The 27,890-nt window shown below is 37.4% G+C and overlaps 1 protein-coding gene across 1 annotated transcript; it reads right to left on the bottom strand.

Moving 5' to 3' along the window:
- Positions 1-792: 792 nt before the first annotated feature.
- On the bottom strand, positions 793-26,762 carry ulk1a (unc-51 like autophagy activating kinase 1a). The gene is made up of 28 exons (XM_049485907.1): positions 25,838-26,762; positions 25,610-25,702; positions 25,476-25,517; positions 21,617-21,649; positions 21,370-21,406; positions 19,015-19,188; positions 16,588-16,661; positions 16,310-16,411; positions 12,890-12,948; positions 10,731-10,813; positions 10,569-10,619; positions 9,713-9,801; positions 9,468-9,591; positions 9,290-9,344; positions 8,772-8,855; positions 7,746-7,853; positions 7,435-7,577; positions 7,181-7,243; positions 6,239-6,351; positions 5,781-5,920; positions 5,474-5,586; positions 5,218-5,343; positions 4,922-5,088; positions 4,651-4,826; positions 3,830-3,948; positions 3,398-3,555; positions 3,088-3,223; positions 793-2,666 (listed from the first exon to the last, which is right to left on the bottom strand). The coding sequence occupies exons 1-28, from the start codon at positions 25,925-25,927 to the stop codon at positions 2,608-2,610; spliced, it is 2,811 nt and encodes a 936-aa protein (XP_049341864.1). The 5' UTR covers positions 25,928-26,762; the 3' UTR covers positions 793-2,607.
- Positions 26,763-27,890: the final 1,128 nt, after the last annotated feature.

Genomic DNA, 27,890 nt, shown 5'->3' with positions numbered 1-27,890 from the left:
TATCAGTTTCTCTGATTTTGTTTTTTATAGGTACGTTTGAGTAAAATTAACATTGTTGTTTTATTCTATGAACTACAGAATTCTCTCCTAAATTCCAAATAAAAGTATTGTCATTTAGAGCATTTATTTGCTGAAAATGAGAAATGGCTGAAAAAAAATGCAGAGCTTTCAGACCTCAAACAATGCAAAGAAAACAAGTTCATATTTATAAAGTTTTAAGAATTTAGAAATTAATATTTGGTGGAATAACCCTGGATTTTAATCACAGTTTTTATTCATTTTAGCAAGTTCTCCTCCACCAGTCTTTCACACTGCTTTTGGATAATTTTATGCCACTCCTAGTAAAAAAAAACAAGCAGTTCAGTTTGGTTTGATGGCTTGTGATTATCCATTTTCCTCTTGATTATATTCCAAAGGTTTTCAGTTGGGTCATTTTAAAGTGGTCTCTTATTTTTTCCAGAGCTGTATTATAAAATAAGGTGTAATACGATTACACTAAAAGGCCAGATTTATAAAAATCTATTAAATAATGAAAGTATTTTTCTTTTCATACTATTTTCAGTTATGAATTATGTACTTTTTAAGTCTTTTACTTTTTCCCTTTTCATTCATTTTTATATGTATAGCAGGACATATAATAAATAAATACCCACTATATTAAACATATAACTATGTTAAGTGACAAATATCCAGTACAAATGTTTTAAAAGCATAGATTTAGCTTAACAAATAATCATTTATATACACACCTTATCAAAACACAGTACAATAAAATCACACTGAAAGGCTAGGTACAAATGAGACCAAACTTTATTTATTTTGTGTATACACAGGAACACACAGGCACACACACACATTTAAAAAGCTTATTATCGAGTTTTTAGGGTTTTTGTGATTGACAAAAAAAGAATAATAACACAATCAACAACACACAGTAACACCCCATATAAAAAAGTATTTTTTTAAAAACTCTCCATTAGTTTAGAAAGTTTAGTGTGCATTTTTTTGTGCATACATAAGGCCACTCCTAACACATACGTAAACAAAAGTAAATCAAAGAATTACAAACACGTAGACTTGATTTCTGACAAAGCTGAACACTGAGTCAAACAAAAGCAGCAAAATAGCAGACAAACAACCGGCATAAAAAGATGATGCATACAATAGACGTCTAAGTGTTCAGCAAGCATAGTCCGTTATAAAGTGCTTCATTATAAATATACATAATAAAGGTACAGTAGATTCATTTTCAAAGTACTCAAATATCCAACAATAAGCATCAAGTATTGTTTCCATTTCTTACATGGTAGTTAACAGACTATTCAAATATTTAAAACAGTGGGTCTGTGAAAATGTGCATTTGCTTGGTCTAGTAGTGAAAAGAAGTGTAGGCTACAACTTGTTCTGTGTAACACTGACACAACGTGACCCGTCTAACCTTTCACAACACCACTTAATCAAAACAGCAGATAAAAAAGCAGTACATTCCCTGTGAGTCCTCATGCAGTACTGCGCAGAGGTTTCAGACACCTAATCACAGTATTTAAAAGCATTTCTCTCAGCAATAATGGATTTGTTGTAGAAACTCCACATCACACTAGAACAGATGCAGGTAAACATAAATACAGTTTATATATACAAAAACTAATTTTATGTGCTGGTTTGGAGAACAAGGCTTTTTTCCAGATTTCCCCTGGAAACCCCTATTCAGCACCACAGTGGATGTGTTCAATTCCATCATCTCATACTCACCACAATGGTTTAACGTTATTAAGCACTGATTTATCAAGCCAGCTGCTGATATGACGATTCCTATAAATAATACTAGATTTTCATTAAGGAGAGCTTTGGAGATGTTTTAATGAACACAGTGATGTAGAAGCACTACTTTTTGTATTAATATTATTTACATTTCTTACATAATATTAGTGTTTGAGCAAACAACGCTTATTGCTTTTCAGATTCAGATTTTCTAAGGTGCCTAAAACCTTTGCACAATACTGTATGTTGCCACACCCCCCAACACGTATCATGCAAATTAATAATTTTAAAGATAAATGGGAGTCCTTCTACATCATGCTGAAAAAGACTGTAATTGTTCTTCAGTAGATGAGATGAGAATCTTTAGAACAAACATTTAGAGCTTCTCAGAGTTATTCCAATAGTGCATCTTTTCAGTTCGACTCCATGTGTTTAAGGTTTCTCCAAGTCCAAATATTACTGAGGCTCTATATTAACAGGTAAGGCAGAAGCTTTCATGTCCAAGTATTTCTCAGAAGACAAACAAACAAACAAGGCAGACTGAACTCCTTGGGCAGCACCAAACATCTCAGAGAATACTAGGTTTACACACAAATGTTTTAAATCACTATTAATCCTTAAATCAGTTTTCCACACAGTTCTCTCCATCTGTGATGACTTGTTGCTGAAGTCACACTTGGCTGTATTTGGCTTAAGCATGAGGTCCATTTAACACGTGAGTAAATCATCCAGCCAGCAATTGCATTAAATGCTGGTGCTTCATCCTTTTCTTCAATTTGTGCTGAAAAAGTCTTCTGAAATGGGAGATAAGGGCTATATGAAGAAGAGAATGAAGTCTTGTGGTGATCAGGCTGGACACAGTCCAGGCTGAAGGGAGAAGAGACGGCGCTCGATACACTGCTTGCCTATAGAAACAAACACACACTTTAATTAATGTTTTTGTTATTTTGTATAATTCTATTGCATTTTATTTAAAACTGTCCATAAATACTGTTGTTATTTTTGTTACTGTTCTTTCACTTGGATTTTCAATAGTCATGAATGCACAGAACCACCACAAAGCAGGTATTATTCAGGTGGTGGGTTCTTCTGAAGCACTGCATCGACACTGATGCAGCCGTGGTTTGTGTTGCTGAAGGTTTTTTAACACCTGAGAATAGCCTGCTGACTAAAAATATCCAGCCACTAATAAAGGATTAGAGCACGACCAACACAAACTGTGCAGTAACAGGTTAGCTTCTGTCTGACTTTATATCTTCAAGGCCAGCGGCAATAATAAGAAATGCTAAATTAATGCTAATTAATATCAATGACTTTTGAACTCACATTTATTAATGTTGTTGAGGTCTGATCTCTCTGTAATGATCAGAGAGAGGCCCTCCATCAGCAGCAGAGCTTTCTGATAGCGTTGGGCTGAGGCCTCGCCATGGTGAAACATTTCATCCAAGGCAGCAGCCTGAACCTGTAAAGGAGTTCAGTGAGGTTTAGGGGACACTAGAAATACATACACTGATATATGCAGAAGCTTTAGGTAGATGTAAATTAGAAAGAAACAGTTCCTTATGTAGACAGTAAATGTTTGTTTACTCAGTAAAACAAGATATATGTGGGTGTAAACACGTGTGTGTCTGTGTACCATTTGGACAGTGTGTGAGTAGATGATTTTCTCGGCAGTGATGTTATTGAATCGGTCCATCAGTTTCTGCTTGGTGCTGAAAAACAGCTGGAGCCTCGCAGTGAGGGAGCGGCACAGCGACACACACTCTTTGTACATCTCGTTCAGCTTACGTACCACTACAGAAACACAGAAACACACACATACAGAAAGAATTAAAAATAAAAAATAACCTTAAAACAGCTAGAGCAACATCATCATGCATTAAACAGCATTAATGAAATCAGTATCATAATCAGTGCTTGCGAACAAGTTAATGTCTTATCAAACGCTGAACACTCTACATTAGACCATTAGCCGGTTAAATGGGTCACTAGAGGAAGCATCATCATCAGCATATGATTTGTAGTTGTAGAAATTGCAACACAGCAGTTAAACAGTTGGTGGTCTTACCCTGTTTAACGGATGCTGAAGGGTAGAGCTTTTCCTGCTTTATCGCCTCCATCGCTCTATGTAAGGCAGTGGACAACAGCTCAGCGCACTTCATATACAAGACCAGCTGCTCTGCAGAACTAAACACAAACACAAAATAAAGATTTATCTGTTAGTAGATTCTAGATGACTGTTACGGTATCACAGATGGTTGCTATGCTGATACTAGGTGACAGGTATGCAGTTGCTACTGTATACCAGGTAGTTTCTATGATTCCCTAAGTAAGTGCTTGTTAGGTGGCTTTTATGGTTATTTTGCTATAGTTTCGCAGGTGCTTGCTAGATGGATGCTACAGTAGTTACTAGTGAGCTGTTATGGTATCCCAGGTGACTACTATGGTGTCAGCAAATGGTTGCTGCGGTACCCCTGGTGTTTAATTGAGGGTTACAAGCATAAGAAATCTGTTGCTAAAAATAAGAAAATGTACAAATTATGTTAAAATGTCTTTTGCTCGAAATTATAACAACCCTCTGAGCCCTCTGATTAGACCATTGAGTGCACCTGTTTCGATGGTATAGCTTATAAGGTAGGGTTCTGTGTGTGTCTCTCTCTCTCTTTTTGTGTAGGCATGTTTTCTTTCTTTCTTTATTTAAACTTTCCTGTTGTTTCTTGTGTTGCGGGGTGTGGATGAGCCTATGCCCTAACAGTATATAGCAACAGACATATATAAATGATATATATGATATATTCAAGAATTAGTCCTTTTACTACTTTAAAATCTATGCAGACCGACAATCTGGAACCCAATCTCTCCTATACACTGTAAATTCGTTGATCTCACCTCCACTCCCGGCTCAGCTGGCTTATCTGGTCAGCCACCAGACTCTGTTCCAGGAAGCTAGTATCTGGAGCCTCACTCCGCTCGGTCCCACTGTCCTTTGCTGCAGCCACTTCTATCACGCAGTGGACGAAGGCCAGAGTAAAGCGCAGGTGGGCCAGCATGTCTGTGTGTCCCTGCTGTGGTGGGACAGGGCAGGGAGAGTGATTAGGTCAGATTGTCTGGGTTACATGGGTTACACAGCCTTTTCAGAGCTCAAATCCCTGTGACTTACCTCCATTAGTGTCTCTTCTGGAAGTTCAGGGGGCACAAAGGCCACGCCTCCAGGTAGATTAGATGCTATAGGGTCAGTATAAGTATTTCGCTGGGTGTCTGGCGAGTTGTAGGCTTTGTAAAAGTGGCCGCAGGTCCAGCCAGGACTAACAGGACTGGAGGAGCCCACTTAAACAAGCAGAGATTTACAGAAAGTTAACATAGGACATATATGTGTAATGCATGCAGTCATGTAAAAAAATAAAATAAATAAATAAAAGGATAGTCCCTGAAAACACTGGTCTGTAATGCTCTCACCTGAGTAGCGTCTGTGTTTGGTGTTCAGAGGAGGAGTGTTTCCATGAGGAGGAGAGCCTAAAGTGAAGAGAACTGGAGCAGGGCTTCCTGAACCTTTCTCTGCATACCCCACACCACCAGGGGGCACTAAAGAAGCAAAAAAGAGCATAGAGAAAAACAAAATGTTTGTATTCTGGTTCATGAGTGTGTGTGCATATACATGTTATGCTAAAGCTTATAGTGTAAATACAGTAGGCGTTAGGGTTATTCTGAGCACCTGCAATGTCCATGGGCCTCTCTGCATTCAGGCCTTCACAGCTCTCTTTGTCCAGCTGAGCTCCAAACACAGCTTTCAGCAGCATGTCTGACAAGCGGCCTGTACTCAGAGACCTGACAGACAAACAAACAAACACAAAGACTTTATCAGTACGTTTAAAAGTAGAGATAAGGTTTAAACTCCAGGCTGATATTAACCATAAGTCCCAAAACTTCCCAAAATTATTATTGAGAACACAGTAAATATGTTACTGAATAACAATATCTACAGCAATAGCCCAGGCTATGCTGCTGAGCAGGAATTATACCTTTTTACCGAACCTCTTCTCTCCATGAGATTGCTGGGAGGTACACAGCCATCCTGAAGGTCTGGCATTGTCCGGGTACGGGACAGTGCTGGCTCCAGCTCATGAGTCTGAGGACAACTAGCCCGTCTGCCCAGCTCCCACTAAAACACAGGAAACACACAGTGTAATCATTGTGTAATTCACAAAAGTCAACTAAATTCCTGGCATTTCTGCTAAAGCAGTGTTTAAAGCCTTTATAAATGATTTACAACAGTACCCTCAGTGCAGAAGCTTTTAAAGAATGCATAATCTCTGCTCATTGTTTTCAGGCATGAAGTATAATAGGATTTTTTATAGTATCTGAAGTCCTTATTAATGTATGTACTAAGCATTCATTATATACATCTTTCACAAATTAGTATTTTTATTGTTGTACTGTGTTTTATGGGTAGTACAGTACTGTAAGATTTGGAACTTACTCTGTGTACTATGGTGTCTGGATGGTAGGTTGTATATCTAGAGGTCAGGTTTTCCATGGCACCAAGGTCAGAGAAGAGTGGAGAGACAGGACCCTGTTGGTCGGAGAACATGTCTGAAAGAGAGAGAGAGAAAGAGAGAGAGAGTAATTTAATATATTGGCTACAAAAAAGACATACATACAGATGTTATGCGTGGAATTCCAATGTAAACACTAACATAAAATTGTATTGTGAATAATAAGCCTTCATCTTCATCTCCACGTTCTAAAGGATAGTGGAGAAGGTTTGGAACCAGAAGCTTACAAGCTCCATCCCCTGGACCAGCAGAAAATAAAATGTGAGATGAGTAAGTAAACAGCTCCTTCTCCTTCCTCAACAATTTAATCCTTACAGTTTAATCCTAATCTAAGTAACAGAATATTACATCTGAATCAATGTTAATAAGCATCTGAAGATTAATAACTACAAACAAAATCTGCAGTTACTGTTGATTAAGTAGTGTCCTGTCTACCCTTGTAAAAGAAACAAGCATTTAAGTATATATATATTTTGTAAGTGTACTTAACATGGAAAAGTACAAACTTTTATTCAACTAAAAAATAATACGTATTTCAATACATACTAAATTGTGATTTAGATATATTTAAATACAACATAAAAGCATTAGGTTATGCTTTTGAGTGCTTTTTTGTATATCTTCTACAAACTTAACTAGATTTATGCATATGTTTGTATTAAACAGTATTTTTAATACACTTGAAGTACATTGTAAATGTACTATTTTGCATATTGATGCACATGTTGTGTACACCTTAATGACCCAACTAAAGTGCACTTTAAGCAGTATTTGCACTTTCAGTATTCTTTACCTAATTTGAACATACTTTTAATGCTCTTAGGTATACTTCTTTTTCACAAGGGTAATCATTCAGCCTCACTCACCTTGCTGCCCTGTCCTGCTACACTGCGGCTCTGGCTGGTCAGGCATCTCAGGTATAGTGCCCACTGACAAGATCAACAATATCACAAACATCAAGTTAATCACACTTTATCTGTATATTTTTTTCTGACTTTTTAAACCATACAAGCAAATAGTGTGTGCGCATATGTGAAACCTATGTGTGTTTGTATTACTAAAGATACTACAGGCCTTAGAATTATACTTATAGTTTGTCAATATCAAGTCTGGTCTGTACCTTGTGGAGAGGGCTGGTATGGTCTGGACCCCCCTGTGGACAGCCTGCGAGGAGTCAAAACAAATCCTGCCTCAGGAGAGCCACTTATCCGACCACATCCAGGGACACCTCCTGTACAGTAGAGATGTGTGGGCACTGTGGTCCTAAAAGAGGGATATTTTAACATCTCATCATGGTTTGAGACAAGAAACAGTGTGTTTACATGTGTATTTGTGTAAAGCAGTGTATATCATACTAATTGGATGGATATCTCTGATTTCTGGCATACCAAAAATTTGGACCACAGCTATGAATTATAACAGTAAGCCCACCTGGAAGCCCCTTGCAGATTTTGCTCCATTCTTTGGTAGTTATGGATCTGAGTAGGCACTGGAACAGGCACCGACTGGCTGTAGGTACTACCACAGCACTCACCAGGCCTAGAAAGAAAGTAGAGGGGAGAGAGGAAGGGAGTGAGAATGTTTTGTAAGCTGCTGTGTTCAGTGGTGTGTGGATAATGATTGACACCAGCAGTATCAGACACTCATAAAAACCATTTGTTTCTAAGTGCACCATGAACCTATTCACTTTCTCTGACACACAATCCCCAGCAGGTGTCCCTTAGAACACATGCATGCATACAGATACACACTTGTTTTCATAGCTTGTAAGGACATGATAAATAAATTATATTTAATAATACAATTATATATTTATATTACTTAAATATGTAATAATACATCTCTTAACCACTATGCAAATACCCAGATATAAGGTCTCTTATTTTAATATTTGAATGTAACATATGCAACATATCTGCATAAAAATCTGTATGGAATAATATAGCAGACTCTATTATAGTCTCACAGTACTATAAATACAAGTATCAAGATGTAAATGTCCCATCTATGTAAAGAATATATGCAATAATATAGTTATATTTATATGTGTCTATATGTGATAATATCCTATATAATGTTATATATAACGTGTATATATATATATATATATATATATATACACCGGTATATATATATATATATATATATATATATATATATATATATATATATATATATATATATATATATATATATATAAAAAATAAATAAATAAATAAAATCAATCTATATGTATAGCCATACATTGTATATATGTGTCTATATATAAAGGTGCTTTTTTAAGTGTAATCTAACATCTGTAAGAAAAAATAAATAGTGTTTAAAAAAAAGAAGAAGAAAGAGTTTGCAACTACTCCACACAGTGTTATTGTCACAGAGCACCAAAGTTTAAAGCTTTGCATATAAAACATTTTTCTGTTCTTTTAAAAAAGTCAAGTCACACAGACAAACACTTACCTGGCAGGGCTTGGGGACATGCGGAGTGAAAGTGAGGCAGGAGGTGTCCTTCCCGCACAGGCAGCGGGACTCAGCAAAGAACACCTGAGAAAGAAAATCACACAAGGTGTTAAGAAACACCTACAGAAAACAACAACACAAAAGAGAACAAGCCCACTACCAAATGTTCTTCAACACTTGGAGAAGGTCAGGCCAGCAAAGCAGTTAATACGGACATGGGTGAGGGTCAAGTTGACTGCATACACATGCACACACACACCCTGAGGCTCATAAAAACAAAGTTAAAGAGGTAAAGAGGTCAGTGAGACAGAGAAACAAGGACAATGCAACACCACACAGTAACAGACACCCACTGTTAAGGAAATAGACACACATTCACACATCTGATACACTGTTCATGCATACAAATTACTTAACAATTAAAATACACGGCAATGCTGACTCACAAAGAAAGCAGAATAGTTCATATTATACTGTATTCTAATAGTACTAATAGTTATGAATAACTCTTCACTCACCCACTCTGCATCTCACTCTCCTGATTGGCTTGTCCTCCTTGATCTGCTGTCTCACCTACACAGAACAATAACAGTTGTCTTACAGTTACTACAGATAAGTTATTCAAAAATATATGGGAAGAAATTTTAGTATACTGTGATCTTATTAAAATGAAGATATATCTGTGTTTTTGCTTACTGGTGAACTGTGCAGGCACCATAACATAATCCTCTGTCTCTGAGAAGACCGAGTCTCTCAGCTGAGAAGCAGAAGGAGGTGTACTTTTTGGAGGTGGGCGTGGTCTTTGGGTTTCAGCATCCGACTGTTAATGCAGGAGTTACAAAAGAAAAATGAAAAACAAAAATATATAATAATGTATATCAAGAAATCTTAATTAAAATGATTAATTAAAATTAAATGTTATTTTTTTGTAGGAGTGTCACCTGTGTGGGAGTGAGGTGGGAGGTTGAAGAGCCACTGCTAGAGCTTCCAGATCCTGAGCTGGGGTAGGAAGGCATGGGCACTGGAGAGGCTAGGGAGGAAAGAACGAGAGCAAGAAAGTAAAATAACTAAATTTATTGGCAATTAAAAATTGGTTAGGAGAAGAGCATGCTGTTTTGGCTGGAAAATACATACAGAAATGCAGTTAACTGAAAATTGATTATTGTACACACCATATGCCCAAAAGTTTGTAGACACCTACTAACAACTAAGTTATTTACTTCTATAATCTCCAAAGAAGATGGCAGTCTGGAGCAGCCACTGTGGTAATATAACCAGTAATTCTGTGTATAATATTATTATTAATATAATCTATAATCTTTTCTATGCCATTCGGGTCAGCCATGTGAGGTCTTTAAGTTCAGAACAAGCTCAATGAACCCCTAGCTCCATGTCCAGGGCTTATCTCCATTCTTCATCTACCAAAGCCTAGCAGGCTGATAGAAGCCACAGTTAGTTATTGTTCTAGTGGTCTCGTTGCTGCAGAACCAGTAAGCATGAGAACTTTCTGCTGACTGTATATGAGATTCCCTCCTTCTTATTAATTGTGCTTTTATGTTAACATTCTTTTGCATATTTATATTATATTATGTTTGACTTTGCTATATACAAACAGCTATCTGATAATTCTTTCAGTATATTTTCACCAACACTCTTCATATTTAAACAACTTCATGTTCATACAAAGAGTCCTGCATGTTTTAATACAAATTTCAGAGGCTTTTGATGTAAAGCCTTTCAACAATCGACAGCAGCGCAGGGCTGTATTTAAGGTAATATCACAGTAGCAAAGCTTACATTTTCGCATAGATGAACTGGCTTCCAGGAACGGGTGGTGAAAAAACTCATCTGTAAAAGAACAAACAAAACTGCTATTTAACTCCATGAGGTCATATTTATGTTTACTGCTTTGACTGGAGATCATCCGTTCTAACTGTGTAAACGTGAGCATGCACTGACCAAAGTCCATCCGGTCTCTGTGGTTCCTCTGCAGCAGGCTCAGCAGCAGGTGACGGAGGTGACTGGAGGTTTCACGTGGGATGCTGGGAAAAGCAGTTTTAAGCAATATGAGATTTAGTCCGAAAATGCTGCATAAACAACTGCATGAACACCATTCTGAATGTGGGTTGATATACAAACTGATATAATGTTTAAAAACAGAAGACATTTAATTTGGGTTGATCTTTTTTTAAGTAAGTCCCCACAAGATCTAAATAGCTTTTTGAGGCTCTCAGAATGCTCTAGTTGCATATGAGTTCCTCTGCCTAAGAATACACAAGTATACTGAACTGATATTTGTGTTCATGTTACTGAAAAAATAGTCAGATTAGAGTAAATAGGCAATCATAATTCAAATAAATGTAATTGTAGCAACAGCAGAAAACATGGAGACATGCTGTTTAAGCTAATGAACAGTTTGAAAGTGGATAGCCACTATAAGATGGTCTGATGAGCTTGTAATCGTTATTAATAGATCAACAGCTAACACATCAATATAAATAAAACATGACCAACTTCACTCAGTAGGTAATGGAGAAAGTGGTTAAATGGAGGAAGGGTCAAGTTAAGTCTGAAGAGAATGTTCTAAATGTGTGCTGAGCTGCCAGCTGATCAACACAGAAGTATTATTTGTTTGATAGAGTGATCAAAGATCAACCATGTTTATTTGGGCAGAAAACCCAGAAATCTTCAAATGCTGTTTCGCAGACAGAGAAATAGAGACATTTAGAGGCTTAGCAATGTAGACAAAAAGCAAGCTTAGGAACCTTCTGACCAGTCCATCAACATTTTTGTGGTTTATTTAGTATGCAAGTACAGTTGCAAAATATACCATTCACTCCTCAGTCTGGCAAATAAAATGCCAAAGTAACTGATTATAAATAATCTGGCAAGATTCCACTGTCAAGCACACTGTTCCAGAATTTCTGGTCTTTGTTTACTGTACACTGTTAAAGGTGAGTTACATGAGCAACTATTTGTAGTTATTCAATTTTAAACTGTGGAACCATGAACAGTGCTTTGAGGAACCTTTAAAAAAAGTTTCCTGGAGGTTTCTTAAAGCACCTTAAGAGGTACTTTTACAGTATAGGTCTTGCCCTGATGTTTTTTTTTTTTGATAGCAAGGGAGAAAAAAAGTCAGCATAAAAAAAGTCACAAACTCTAATATTTCGTTGGACCACCTTTAGCTTTAATTGTGTCTTGCAATTACTGAGGCATTGTTGTGATGAGTTTCTGCAATGACACAATTTTAATCCAGTGTTGCATATATTTTTCACCAAGATCTTGCATTGGTGATGATAGAGTCTGACCACTGCACAAAGCCTTCCCAACTCCAGCACATCCTAAAGATTCTCAATGGGATTACCGTCTGGATTCTGTGGTGGCCAATCCATGACTCATGATCCCTGAACCACTCTTTCACAAGATTTTTATATTTGGAATATGCCCATATTTGGAATATGCCCATGCCATCAGGGAAGAAAAAATCCATTGATGGAATAACCTGGTCTATATTCAGTATATTTAGGTAGTCTTTCAGCACATACTGTTGCTGAACCTAAACTTGACCAACTGCAGCAACACCAGATCATTTGCTTAGTTAAATCCAGGTGGAGACTTTTGTTGGCCAGGCAGTGTAGTTGGTCTATTTCTAATGGTAGATTCATTTAGCTTGACATTAACTGCGACAAAAGGTTCCTATAGGTCCTGTATCTACATTTTAGGATTGTTGGAGACTTTCTTTACCCATCTTGTGGTCTGCTCTTGGACTAAACTTGCTAGGATGACCTGACCTGATCAAGTTGGCAGTTGTTTTTTTGGTGTTTAGTTATAATACCTCTACTTATACTATCATCTATAAAAATAAAGATCAAATCTCCAAAGACATAAAAATATCAGTTGTGCTGTCTCTCTGTAAAACAATGATGTTTCCTATAGCACCCCCTTGAGAACATTTACTGCTAAAGATGTGGCAATATGAACGCATGATCATATTTTTGTGCCCTTGCAAAAAACAGAAAACAAACAACCCCCCCCAAAAAACTAACAGATCATATGTACCTTGTTTATCTTAGTATTTAGTATTTATGGCTTCACAGAACCCTTAAGAAACCACTTACTTGGGACTGAGGTTCCGGTTTCTTTCATAGAATTGTCGCAACTCCTGTGGGCTACTGGCCTAGAGAAAGAAGGGGCGAGAAAGATATACGATAGCATGAGGGTGAGGAGCAATTACTATCTTACACAAACTCACTGACCTGTTTATCTCGCCACTAACGTGTGCCACAAGTCAACATCATAAATCTAAAAAAGACTTGTCGCTTCACGGGAGAACACTGCCACCGTGAAATTTGTAACACGACTACAAACATGAACCCATTGAAACAGAGAGCTGTGGCTATTTATATCTGACAGGTTAACCTTCGGGCTATGGGAGTTTGGTTGGCTGACCCAAGGTCAGTGGCCAGGGAAAAGTGTTGGCAAGCATAGTTTTCTCAGACCAGCCAAGCTGAACCTGACCTGCGGAATGTAACTAATGTTGTCAGAACATATAGATGCAGTCTTTAACTGGCTTCAGCATCCACACCATCTGGAAAGCTATGTAAGTATACTTTGGTTGAAGCCCTTCAGCCCCCTGCAGTGAAACAGGAATGAAATTAGCATGCAGCTTTCCTAGTAAAAAACACTACTTGACAAACATTTGGGGGCCCCTCGCCTTCTTATAAGGGTGTACTCACACTAGTTAATCTGTGCCATGCCCGGGCACAGTTACCTCCCAAAGCACGGCTCAATTGACTAGCGTGATCGCTCTGAAACGTGCCCAGGCATGGTACACTGTCAGTACTTCGACGTTGGTGGTGTTATGCCAAATTCAGCACTGCCCCAAGGAAAAGCACCCCCCTTCTGGAGAGTTCGCTATGTTAATGCGTATTATCAAGCAGACGCGCTCCCAAGAGAGGGCGCTTTTCATAGGGGGGCATGTTAAATTCGGCACAACACTGGAAAGCCCACTAAGCAGTGAGTAGGGCGTAAGCATGCTCAGGCACGGATTGTTTAAACGCAGTATGAGTGCAGGTTTCAGAAGAACCCGTGAAGAACCTCATTCTTGGTATGAGGAGCAGGCTTCATTAAACTCTTGGCGTCACTCTTCATTCAATCATAGGGAACATCCAAGTCAGTTCAAATAGCTCTGAGGTTAGCTCTCTGTCCTTCACCTCGTGACTTAGTAGACCTTTTAATGAATGACATATCCATATGCCATTCACATATCAACTTTCAGCAAATATGGCCATGATAGTTTTTAAGACATTTTTAGTTTTCTTATAATAATAATAATAATAATAATAATAATAATAATAATAATAATTAATTTTATATAAAAATAACAATGATTATTTGTTATTAATAATAATAATAATAATAATAACAATAATAATAATAATAAGTATTATTATTATTATTATTGTTATTATTATTATTAGCATATTTCATATCATATATTATCATACAAACAAACGGGGCTTTAAAAGATTTTTTTAAATTGTTAAAGGTAAATAAACTTGATAACCAATTAATTTAAAGCACCTTTATTTTTGTGTGTCGTTTTTTGAAGATGCAGTAGCTCTTATTTACTACACACACTCAACACACACCGGTGAGAGGCGGCAGTCGTCCACCTGAAGGACTGCATCAGACACTAAGGAGTTTTCCAAGCACAGTGTGCCAATCCATATCTGGGTATACCTTCACAATTTTTAAGTCATCCAATTTTCTGGAGTCCCTGGAGGAAACCCATGCAGATACAGGGAGAACATGGAAACTCCACCCAGATAGGGACTTGAACCCAGGACCCCAGCGCCTGGAGGTGAACGTGCTAATGTGATCTGGAGTTTTTACAGCACAAACTCTCTGCTGAGAACAATTTCAAATAACCACTAATCCACTGTGCTGCCCCACTATAAACAGCATTAGGACAATAAACAGCTTCAAGAGCAGCTCTGATCATTAAATCCAATCATATCCTCAGAGCAATGTTCCACAATCTAGTTGAAAGCCTTCCATGGACAGCACAGACAGTTACTCCAATAAAAGCAGGATAAATTCTTTTGATGCTCTTGATATTGGAAAAACAATAAGTAAGCAGGTGTTCCAATACTTTTGTCCACATAGTGTAACATTCATAAAACAAGTAAAGGTTTTATATAACTGTGTTTATTAAAACATTTTCAAATACCACATGGGAGTCCAGTATTATTAATAGCTATTATCCAACACCTGGTTTGGTAAATCAGTACTTAATGATGGTAAATCTGGTAAGAGTTGGTAATAGAATTGAACACATCCGCACTTCCTTCTAATTGAGAAATTCTTGTTAGCTTTTACTGTCTTTGTTTAACTGCATGTGTTCTAATGTCATCTAGAGTGTTTACCGTATAAACTCTTTTATTGCTGAGAGCAATTTTAAATAATATGATTAAGATTCTTAAACACATGCACAGTACTGTCTGTATATGGCTAAAAACAAGTTTAAGTTAAGTAGAACACTCAAAGACAAAAACTTAAAAGTTGAACCATGGCATGATATTGATTTAATAAAATGGTTCAATATGATCCAAACTGTTGCATTAAGTGTTAAGTGGAAATGTTCACACCTCCTGGAAGCTTATAGTGTAAATAAAAAAGGGTTCTATTCCAGATCACGGGCACCCTATGGGGGCAGCTGTCCATCTGAAACAGGAGAGTTATTGGAATATATGCACCGGTTTGGTTCTTAGGACATGTGATTTGTTTATCCGATGATTATGAAATAGTGTCACAATCACATTTCACACTCCTGTGTAAATAACTCCATGTGCCAGACCTGCTGCTGTGATTTCGCAATAGAAATGTTCCAGACTGACCCTTGATCACGGACCACAGACCCTTTTTTGCCCTTCATTCGTGGGAAAGTTTCCACTGCACTCTTATGTAACAGCATTATGTTTTGGAATCAGATTGTTCCAGTGTAGCAGGGCAAAGATTAGTCCTGACCTAAAACCACAAAACCTGTCAAGAATAATCTTGAGGGATGTAACTCTTTTGATGTCTTTGAGTCTTTGAAACTTTAGAACAACCTCACTTACGAACCTTATAAGGCTGGATTACTGGCATTGGCCAAAGTGCAGTATTTTATATAAAGTACTTATACATAATATTTATTGTAATTAACATTTCACAACATTATGTACTGTTATGTATTGACAAGAACTAGATGATGAACACTGGAGTAAAATAATCTAATAAATGAAGGCAGATTACAATACTGCAATCTAATGAAATAGTGTGCACTTTGAATCTCTTTATGAAAAAAACAATTAATAAAAAATCAATACCATGTTTTTAATACTGATATAGTATTACAAAGCACACTATTGTGACACAACATAGCAATTTATTCCTCTGCTACTAACTTTAGTCTGTTTAATTTGCTGCTTTCCAAGTAAATTAGTATCTTGTGTACATGTGTATACAGAAGCATCAGCAATACAGCTGTGTGTTACCTGAAATGGGGCTTTTCCAGTGAGACACTGGAAAATGATGGTGCCCACGCTCCACAAGTCAGCTTTGGCATCATAATTCTGTGACATGATCACTTCAGGAGCCTGCCATAAACAAGCACAACTGTTAATATTAATTGCTCACTAAGATATAATGCAAATCAATCAAAAGATTATTTACAGTCAAAAACACTGCATTAATATTGTGCTTAAACTAAAAAGCAGAATCATAGATATGATTTAGAAACAGCAACCCTGAAACACACAATAGGGTGACTCACCATGTACATGGGGGAGCCACAGAGTGTGGCAGCCATAGTGTTGCCCTGCAGGTACCTGGCAAAGCCAAAATCAGCTGGACAGAGGCAATGAGACAGGGAGAGAGGTAGAGAGAAACAAAAGAAGAGAGATCTTTTATTATTATTTTGTGTATTAATCTAATTATCAGTTCTAATTATTTTTGCTTATTGCAGTGTGTGTAAAGTCCTTCTCTCCTGTGCCCTCGCAGCAAAAATAATATTAAAAAGAAGAATTCTAATTATTGATTCCTCCACTTAATAATTTACTTTCTAGTTAATTTCTAGTAACTAAATGTAGAAATACTCCATTGAATGTGATTAGTTTAATAAAACAGGATTGAACTGAATTTATTTGAACTAAATCTTCAAAAAAACTAAACAGATGTTCAAAAAAAGACACATAAAACCCATTTTAAAATTGAAGCATAATGTAAATAAGGTCATTAAAACTCTTCTAGACTCAAATACATTTGTTTTTTATTTGCTGCAACAACACCAAGAGTCCATAAACATGAATGAGTGTGTATGCTAACTTTGTTCAAAATCTGTGTTCTTATTTTATTAGCGTTTTATACATATTTAATATTTAAACATGCCCTATGTCTGCTCTTTAAAATAGTATAAGTTAAATGTTGTGCTATTTTTCTCTCCTTATATCAGTGGAATAATATGGTATTAAACCTGCAAAAATCTGAATGTCACAACAAATCAAATGGAGGTATCATGACAGGCCTATATGGTAGGTGTGTACACAGGTCAGCAGACTGGCATAAACATCTAATTTCCGGTTAATTCAGGAATACAGGCAACCTGTATTGACACAGTGAGTCAGACAGTATAAGAGCCCTGAACGGCTGTGAGTTGCCCAGAAGTCTTGTTCTTGTCCATCATGAACAAACAGAGCTGAGTGGCAGGCACAGAACACACACTGCACTCTCCACAGTTGATTCAGCAGTGACAGTGTTTATACAACTCCAGCAGGACACAAATGAATGCTGGAACAATGAGTTCAACACTGAAGGACTTGGACGTGTGTTGAGCAAACATTGTCTTCTATAACAGTCTCAACATAATATTTACAGTAGTCTCACTGATATATGGAAAAAAACAAACGCAAAGATCACAAAACATTAAAAAACACAAAAACAAGCACCTACAGTGTTGTTAGACGTAATGTGTCACGTGTAATCTACCATCAATTCGGCACAGTTTCACATTTGTCATCAACTGAGTCCTGATTTTCTACACTTGTCTGCAACCTAGCTCTGTGTTTTTATACCTGGATATATGCCCTTGTACTTTGCGAAGTATTGCCAACATCTGTTGCACACAGAGCATTCTTCCTGTCTGTATCTCTCTGGTTTGTTGTTTTTCTTGTTTTGGTTTTGTCCCGTTTGAATTTGTTTGCCTGGCTTGCAAGATTTTTTGATATTCTGATTATGATTCAGTTTATGGTTAATGATTCTCCTTCACCAAATTCTGGTTTGGTCACCTTTATGTTGTTAGTCCTTTTTACTGGTTATACTATTAAACCACGAACGCTGAACGTTCAGTAATTTGAGCATTAAAAAAATGAAATGCAACAAAAGGAATTCCAGGTATTTTCTCATCTTTCTTATTTGACTTGAATGATTAATTATTTCCACATGTCAACTACAGGAGGCAATAACATTGTAGTCTCTCATACAGTCTCACTCACAGAGCTCATGGATTATTGTTACATTGGAGGATCTTAAGGAAAACTTGAGCTCCCCTTTGCTGCTGCTTTTATTAATTAGAAAGTGTAGAAAATGTTGCTTTAAAGCTGTGATTAAACAGCAGGAGCCACATCCTCACATTCTGTGAGCAGCTGGGCTTCAGCCTGCAGTAGAGTTTGGTGAGTTCAAAGGGTCAAAATCAGCCATAATATCAAAACCACCTGTCACCTTTAGCCACCATTCAACTTTGACTCACAGAGGCATGGACTTTACAAGATATATGATGGTGTTCTGTGGTATCTGGCACCAAGATGCTTGGTGCAGCAGATCCTTTAAGTTCTGTAAGTTTTGAGGTGTGGACTAAATGGCCATTAGTGCACCTCGGAGGCCAAGAACCTTGTTGATGGTTTACTGGTTGGTCATTCCTGAAGCACTGTATACATTAAACATCCCAAGAGACCTGCATGATGTTTTAAAGATGTTCTGACCCAGTTGTCTAGACATTCTTCAAAAACTTCAAGAACTGCCATTGGAACTAGATAATCCAAGTGATTCTCCTAACCTGTTTTAACCTATAATTTAATGGCTTACATGTATGTTTTAAGACTGCTACCATTTAGAATTATCCTGAGAAAGTGAGTTAAAACTGTCAGCAGTTTTTTCAGATTTGAAAAAAAAGAAAGTTTATTATGAAATGGGAAGAAGCTCTCACCCAGTTTAACACAAATGCTGTTGGGGTTGGCCCTGCGTCCTGAGCTGTAGGTCAGGAGGATGTTCTGCGGCTTCAGGTCCCTGTGGATTATACCTTTACACCTCAGCACACTCATAGCTGCTGCTATCTGCTGTAAGAAGCTCCGGATAGTGTCCTCACTCAGAGATCCTTTAGCTAGACGGATAAAACAAACACAAAATGCAAAGTGGTGCAAATCTATTGTTTGTGCAGAAAACAATGGTGGGCCTGTAAATATGCACAGAAGGCTCCTATATTAAAACAATTAAAGAGATATTTATATTCAGTGAGCTAATTTAGGGAGGAGCCACACGTTAAAAAATTTCAGCTTCAGCTTATTTTCTAATGTTTTTGAGGATCAGCTTAATATGAATTGTTAATCAAACTGAGAGGATGAAGTACAAAGCATTTAAAAAAAAAACATTTTAAAAGATCTTTTTACAAAAATATATGTCCTGTTTACAGTTATTTAAACATTTTTATTTTTTTTATTTTTTAACAGTGTGGAATTTAAATGGTTTTCATTTTTTTATTATATAAATAAATAAATTATATATTATTACAATATATTATACATTATAAACCTAATGTTTACAGTTTAGAGGTTGTGTGAAAAGGCCAATATTATCCTCCATTCTTAACCTAAGCAGTCTCTTTCCCTCCCTAAAATCCACCCCTCCAGACCCAGAAGTGTGAGAAGATTTATTTTTAGTCCTGGGTTTTTTCCACCACAGGAAAGGAAAGATTGACAGGTGGATGAGGTCAGGGTGTGTTTCACCCGGTTACCGCAGAACCACCCCATCCCATAAAGCAAGAGGGGGGGCTTGAGGGGGATAAAGCAGCAGGGGCAAAACAGTTTTCTGGAAGACTCTATTAAAGGCTTGAGGGAGGGAGACAGGGGCCTAAAATAAATCAGGCAATGGAAATACAGTAAATATAATCTGCCTCTGAAACACTGAGCTTTTGAAAGTCTGAGAGAGGCGGTGTGGACATGTGTTTCTTTTTGTTGCAGTGTGTAAGCATGTAGGTTTAGTTGAGCCCATTTTCTATTAATATCTATTTTTGGAAAGGTATTCAAGAGTGGGGGCTATTTAGAAAGGGCCTGGGTTTGTTTTCTGAGGAAAGAGTGGAGAAAGAGAGGGGGGGGGGCTGTTAGGTGCACTCATACAGGGAAAGTTCACAATGAGTTCAAACAGGTTCTGTTTGCATAGAAGAGAGGTCTAAGACTTTGGCCTTCACTCATGTAAACAATGCATTTAGGTCACAGTTCTTTTAAGAGTCAGGCTATATGAATCTACAGGTTCATTACTGGTAATAACTTTTCGTCCCTTTTACTAATCCAGATACTATATGAGTGCCATTGGTTTGAACGGCATTAGAACTCTGACACTTTCTAGTAAACACATAACGAGGTTTGTAAGTGGAGAGTGGGATGGTTTTCTGTTGTTTTGGCTCAGAACTGTATACATCAATTCTGTCACACAAAAACTGTAAAAAGGCCATTTTACAGGAGAAGCAAAAAAATTAAATATCCTGCTTTGAATAAAAGTCAAGGTAAAAATGTTGTATTCCAAAAACCTGGAGGAAACAGGCTGGAACCAACCTGGTGCATTTCTTTTAGTCTATTAATTATGAAATTTGGAAACATGCCATTTAATTAAAATATTCACATACAAGGGATGGTTCATTAATGTTCTATTTAGTAAAGGCAATAGTTCTACATAGAACTATAATAAGTATGTATGTATAAAAGAATATTTGCCTGAATAAACAGGTCTTTAAGTATAATGAAAACACTTGTAATTGTTAAACAACCTTTCAAAACTGTGTGTACATAGCATTAAAAATGATTCAATGAATCAATTTTGTTATGTATTATGTAGAATATGATTTAGAAAGAATTACATGTTTTACATGAGTCACACTAAACAAGACATTTTAGTTAATTATACTTTTAAAACTCTGCTGCTTTACTGCTGAAGTACTTGTGTACTTGTCCTTGAATGCTTAAATTTATGGAAACTTATTTTTATCGCTTTTATAAAGTAAGGCTTTTAAAAGATATAAATCACCCTGCTCAATCTTAAGCAGCACACAACATATGATTGTTTTAAATTCATTATTGTTGTAATGTCTTAATCTTAAGCAGCATACAACATACGACTGTTTTAAATTCCTTATTGTTGTAATGTCTGACCCTTAGTCACTTATTTTCCCCACAGTCTTCGCATATATACGTCTCGTGAATAATGCCTAGTTGGAACATCAGTTTACTCATGCAAAGAAGTAGCCCAAGGTCCTGTAGTCACTATACTGAAGAGTAGCTGGTTGACTTACAGTGCAGGTACTCTGCTAGATCTCCACCATTGCAGTACTGTAAAAGGAAAAACAACAAATGTGACATTGAGACAGCAGGAACATTTCACAGGCGTGATAATAAGAGACGGCAGGTTTCAGATGCATCAGTGCTCAGTATATTCATGGATAGATGTGAATTGAGCAGTATTTCAGACCCGCTATAAAGAAATGTGAAAGAGATAATCTTTTAGAATCACTATTTGCATCTTCAACAAGTAACACTTACTTCCATGACGAGGTAGACACATCCGGAAATTTCCTGTTTACAAAAGCACAGACAGAGAGAGATTACTACATCCAGCCTGTACCCACAAATGGAAAAGTACAGTGTCAGCACATGATGTTCACAAAAAACAATTCACATCCTTATTCTTCACATGTAGAATTTACAGCACAATACTTGGAACCCCTAGTAATTAGAGCATGAGCTTTAGCCCTGGCCACTGAGTCAGCAGACAAGCCCTTCAATGCTGACTATGAAAACAAAGAACCCACACTGACTGTAACACCTGATCTTGTTCTGAATAGTTGAGCTTTTACACTGTACATGTGCAAGTCAAAGAGCTCACCTTCACCTTCAACAGCTTAACATGCAGTTTAAAACTGATTAGTGGTTCAACAATGCACCAAAATAAAGGTGACTAATTTAAAATGTGTTCATTTCTTTGGGCAAAACTATATTTGTGGGCTATTACCAGATTTAAAAGGCCAAAAAAACGTGGTTTTGTATATATCAAATATGTGTACATAGTTCCCTCAGTCACATTTGAGTATTATGCATGTTTACAAAAACAGTAATGAGAAAATAAAATCAACATAAAAAATTAGACAAATTGAATCAACTCATGGTCTAATGGGGGTCTTCACTATGCCAAACTCAACGACTGCCCAAATGCCCGGTTTATTTTTTAGTCCATGAATTCAGTGACGCAGTCTGATCCAGTTATTACGCAACAGGAATCACAAAGGCCAGGGCTTAGCAGGGCTGGACAGAGGCCAGCAAGGCCAGGCTGGTTTCCACTGAAATGGCAGGAACAGGAGACGCCAAACTGCCCAGCTGACTGTAGACAACACACTCCCACATGGGTGGAGAGGTTGTTAGATTTAACAACACGACCAGTCAAAACATTGGCTGGATATATGGAGTTATTTTTGAAGAATGTTGCTACTGAAAATTTTGAAAATGTGAAATATTTTTTTATAAAAACCAGGACCCAGATTCCAAAAACATCATGGTTTAAGATCATTTTTAACTATTTAGGAATGTCTCCACCCATTAGGCAAGGTCCACATTTCTCACTTCTCTTGTTTCTGTTTTTTTCTAAAGTAGCTGCACACACATTACATAGATCTAAGGTAGTACAAACAGTCAGCCCAAACTAAAATTAAAGCAACTTCAAGCAGTTTGTGGCTACTCCAGACTTGGCACACTGCTAACAGCTTTATGTAGCTTTGCAAAAATGGATGAACAATGTTTGTGTGAGCTGTGTAATGATGTGGATACCATCTTAGTCCATATGCTTGTGTCATTTTCTACTAAAGCTTGTCAGGAAAAGCATGGACCACAGTGTAACAGTGGCTCACTGAGCAAATTACACTTTCCAACTCTAGGAAATGAGAAATGCCAATTTTCCATAGTGTTTCTTTCAGCCTGAGTTAGCGCTAAATGTTAACTCTAGCGAGAGAAGTAGTTCTTACAGTTTCTCTAGCTGGGAATAGGTAAGACTACAGCTGAGTCAGAGCTAACTAAGGCTTAATCATAGCTAGAGCCAACTGTTAGAACTACCTCATGTCTAGCTGCCATAAAGCTAACAATGAACTCTGAAGCTGAATATAAGTTATATCTGGCAAAACAGACAATCTGTGGTTGTTGTGACATCTACAGCAAGGATTGGGTTTGAGATAGCTCTAACAGTTAGCTTAAGCTAAATTAGTTCTAATAGAAACCATGGGAAATCTACATATTTTGCATATTTGTTTTATAAGTTATCATAGTCTGGAAACAGCACCAAACTTAATACTGAGACTCTGTATTGACTCTTGGTGTGGAAAACCCACAGCAAACATATCTCCTATGTCTACACTCCCAGGCCTCACAAAGAACATCTGCCATAACAAATTAAGTCATTAACCTGCACGCACATATAGGCCTTTAAATGTATCCAGAAAGGAAAAGGGGTTTCATTAAAACAGCTGTTTCAAACATGACTCAAATCAGGTCTCCAGGAGAGGCTGAAACATTTGGTTCCCGTGGATGGTGTCAGGGTTGAGTTTCTGCTGACTGAGGCCAAGCTTGGTTTATTTAAGCCATTGTACTTTGTGTGCCAGGTCAGCCACCATCAGCCACCTGGTGTATAAAACACTGCGGTTAGGCAGGTCCAGCTTGGCGCCTGTCTGCTGAGGGAGTTAATTTACTCCCTCTGGTTTAGCCTCACACTGCCAATACAGTAATAACTACCTGTCTTGTTTGTGTGCCACTGGAAGCGGCTGCATGATGGAGGTGGATTTGTGAGAGCATGTTCCAGCTGGTAGAAATGCAGAATAAAACAGCTCTTATTATGTACAGGAACTTCAGGGAAGGTCAAAGCTTTTTTCCAGGAGGAGGGGAAAATAGCAACGGGCCTGTCTGACACTAATGATATGTGCAAGTTTCTGATATGGACAATGAATGAGGGCATTGGTGGTTTAACCAGTTGTCCCTTTGTTATGTAATTTGGCTCTGACACAAAACACACTTTCAAAGCAAATCAAGTCCCCGTCTTCTGTCTGCAGATAACAGACAGAAACCAGACACACAGGTGAACACTATTAACCCTTGACAGTTAGTGCTGGAGACAACAAAAACCAAGATGACTTTATATGCAATAAAAGTAAGCTTTCCTGCTGAAACTAAACTATATACAAGGGCATTTAACATTTATTTAACCACTGTTAAAAAAAACTGCGTGTACTACCAAGACATCATAGAAGGCATTAAAACTCACAGTGGACAGCGCAGTGGGTGTTAATGATTGGTGGCTTCTGGCTTGATTTTTGTACAATCAGACATCATGTGGGGGTGCCACACATATTTCACAGATCATTGCAGCATTATTTTTGCTTCAATGGGACATGGCAAAAATCATGGGACATAATACTCATGACACATTTCATTTGCCCTACCTATTAAACCTATTAAAAGTACTGCACGTGCTTACATTGCACTGACAATAATGAAACTATATATTATTATTATTACACAGTATACGCCATATCATGTAACTATATAATTGATCAGGTCATCAGGAAGTACTGTACCTATACAAGAATATATATGTAACATAAATATCACCTATAGCAAAGGTCAAATATAGTTCTAGACTCTGCTGGGTTAAAAACAGTGCACTTGACACCCCACCTGAAACGTATCAGTGTCTGCCATCTGTCCTGAAATTAACTGCCTGCCTATCCCTCCTGTTCCCCATTCACACCGGCTTAGTTAACATCAAAGACCTGTATGCAAATGATAGAGTCGGTCAGCAGAGAGCGGTTTGCCGCCCAGGGGGGAAATGAATCACAAATAGGGCACAGGTGTCAGATGTTACCCATATGCCAAGCTAAGCTGTCTTACAATGAAACTCAGTGTTTCCAAAGGTGTCGGCTCACAACCTGTGAGTGAAACCAACAGCAAGATCTGCCCTAAGGTCTTGGTCCAGCATCAAGACTCTTGACTCATTTCTGATGCAACAAACAGCAAACCTTGACTTATGAGCCCTGCCCAACAGCCTCTATCTGTCTCTATGTCTTCAAAGTCCTGCTGAACTTACTTCCAGAAGCGGGTCACCTGTGTCACCAGGAGGAGCTTAGCTTGGACCAATCAGAGAAGTCGATTTGAGCCAAACATCAACAATGGGCCATGCGAGTTCAGCAGAGGTTCAGCACAGAACAGCATTTCATAAGCAGAATCTTAGCTATACTAAGCTATACCCAGCTTATACACTGAAATATTTAGTTTTTTCATCTTCTCAGTCACTAAACACAAAAAAAGCATTGGTTATGTTTAGTTAAACTGTACAGCTGAGCTTCACGGTTTGGAGCTGACATACCTGAAAGTCCAGTAAACCCACAATGTTCTCATGTTTCAGCTCCTAGCATAAAGAAAACAATGATATTAGATGCATTTTACTAAACACTTACGATAGCTATCTACTGGGATATCCTCACAGATCTACATGCCTACCTTTAGTATTTTGATCTCTTTTCCCAGGAGTGACTGTGACTTGGCCAAATTCTTCTTATTTATGCACTTCACAGCAACTTCCAGGTCATGTTTCTGTTGGATAGTGAACAGAATTAGCTTGACAAACTCCTTAGGCCATCTAAACCTTTGTGTTTAGGCATAACAAGATAACATGGTTGTCCAGAAGAAAGATAAACAAGTAAAAAGTTTATCTGAAGCCTTCAGTACCTGTTTGTGTCTTCCTCTGAACACCACTGCGAAGGCACCATGTCCTATCAGGTCTTTCCTGTTAAACTCGAACTTTCCAATCGACTCCATGAGTGATAAATGATCAAATTAATTCCAAGTTGAAGTCAAGATGTTGAAGTTTGGCCTGTTCCCCTCTGGATGTGCCTGGGCTGCCTTTCACCCAAACAGCATGTTGTTGTGCTCATCATCACTGAGCTTCAGCTTTGCTAGGAAAACCACCTAACTGGCATCATTATGAACTAAAGATCAGCCTATATGCAGCTTAAAACTAACTTTAGTTAAAATATCAGCTCCAAACACTCAAAAATTCTGCCTGTCTACTTCTTTTTGTGCCACCTTGTTGTCAAGTATCATAAACTAGGGCGGGCAAAAGAGTCCAAAACCTCCCTTGAAGAAGAGCAGTGACACTACACTTCCAAATAAATAGTGTAGAGAAATAATCAGCTCCAAAGACTTTAACCTGAATTGTCTGTGTTTAAACCATCAATTCTTCTCCAAAATTAGAAGTATGATCAACAGGAAAGTAGTCCACAACAGATTAGAATTAAAAAATAAATCTTAAAATCCTCCAAAATAAATGAGGGGCTAAACCTGAATCATTAAACAGTCTTTTCTTCACAACTAGGAGTAAAAATAAAATTAGAGCCCAGAAAGTGTGTGGTTAAACTACTGCCACCCACTCTGTCCACAGTGTACTTTACACACAAAGCTAGTTAGTTAAAGTTTCAAGTTACGCATAACAGCCTGCAATGTCCAATATATTATCTATATATAAATAAATAAACATATATATTCTCCATATCGTCGCATAAACTCTTCAGCGCTGTTCTGAACTCCTGCGGCGGTAGCTCCTGTTGCAGTCAGTAGTCGTGTTTAGCTCTAGTCGTGTGGTTTTGCTTCTCCTCTGAACTCATAACCAATACAGCAGTCGGCACTCGTCTGCGGCTCAACGCATGCGCACTGGCCTTGTTTGGTCCCCGTGGTAACATCGCTCCGCCCCCCCCCGCACAGAGTTATAAACCGGTGTACTGATGAGTTGAGCTAAAAAAAACACAAAACACAATAAATTATCAAAACGTGTAGGTCAGCGCATGAGCAGTGTCTTTAGGAAGCACGTATCGATGGGTAGCATAACTCGACAGAACACCTCGACAAAACGTCCTGCCCTACTGTATATATTTAAGAATAAAATGACCAGAAAAAGCACCATATTCGAAACTCCCATGTGGCAGAAGTCTTAGTAGGATATTTGAAAAGCTTCAATCAATATAAAAGTACAGTTAAGGGAATATGCCCTTTTTTGTATTTTTCATTGTTTTATTATTTTACTTTTATTATTATTAACGGTGATTTACACATTTGCAATATTCATACAGAGGGCTCCGATTGTTTAATGCACCCAAGCATAACAGAATTAAAAATGTGGAATGGGAAAAAAATGTGGTTCGGCGCATGCGCACTGGTGTTATGAAGCACATATCGATGGGTAGCACAACTCTTTAGTAAACCTGACTCTGACAAAAAAAAACCCACAAAAACACACTAACAGAAACTCTCAAAGAGCTGCTATTTATAAAGTATTCATCATCTTATACACATTACATTTAACAGAGAGAGGTTTAAACTAGTTTTAACATCCAACAAAATATTATTATATACCAACTGCGCACTGCATCTCCATATCTCACTCCGTACTATTGTCAGTAATACTTAGCTTTTTTTTTCTTTTTTTTCAGCAAAGTATTTGTGTGCATAGATACAAGTATGAATAAATTAGCCAGAATTGTAAAGGCTGTTATATTTAGTTATTCATTATTGTTGTAAGTATTGTCGTGCCAAAAAAGAGAGTAATTAAAATATGTATTTATTGATTATTTACATTGGATTCCAAGATTTAAGTGAATACACAGCCTGCGTAATACGACTACTACTACTACTACTACTACTACTACTACTACTACTACTACTACTACTAATAATAATAATAATAATAATAATAATAATAATAATAATAATAATAATGGAAGGTAAC

The sequence above is a fragment of the Astyanax mexicanus genome, chromosome 12, assembly GCF_023375975.1.
Source record: "Astyanax mexicanus isolate ESR-SI-001 chromosome 12, AstMex3_surface, whole genome shotgun sequence".
NCBI lineage: Eukaryota > Metazoa > Chordata > Actinopteri > Characiformes > Acestrorhamphidae > Astyanax > Astyanax mexicanus.
The sequence above is the reverse complement of the archived record's forward strand: the minus strand, read 5'-3'. Positions and strand labels throughout refer to the sequence as shown.

Excerpts from the sequence above, each read along its gene's own strand:
- ulk1a (XM_049485907.1), bottom strand. The coding sequence starts at position 25,927 with ATGGAGTCGATTGGAAAGTTCGAGTTTAACAGGAAAGACCTGATAGGA. Across the intron at positions 21,407-21,616 it reads GTGTCTACCTCGTCATGGAA|TACTGCAATGGTGGAGATCT; the intron begins GTAAGTGTTACT and ends TTCCTTTTACAG. Across the intron at positions 5,587-5,780 it reads AGAAGAGGTTCGGTAAAAAG|GTCTCTGAGTACAGGCCGCT; the intron begins GTATAATTCCTG and ends TTTGTCTGTCAG.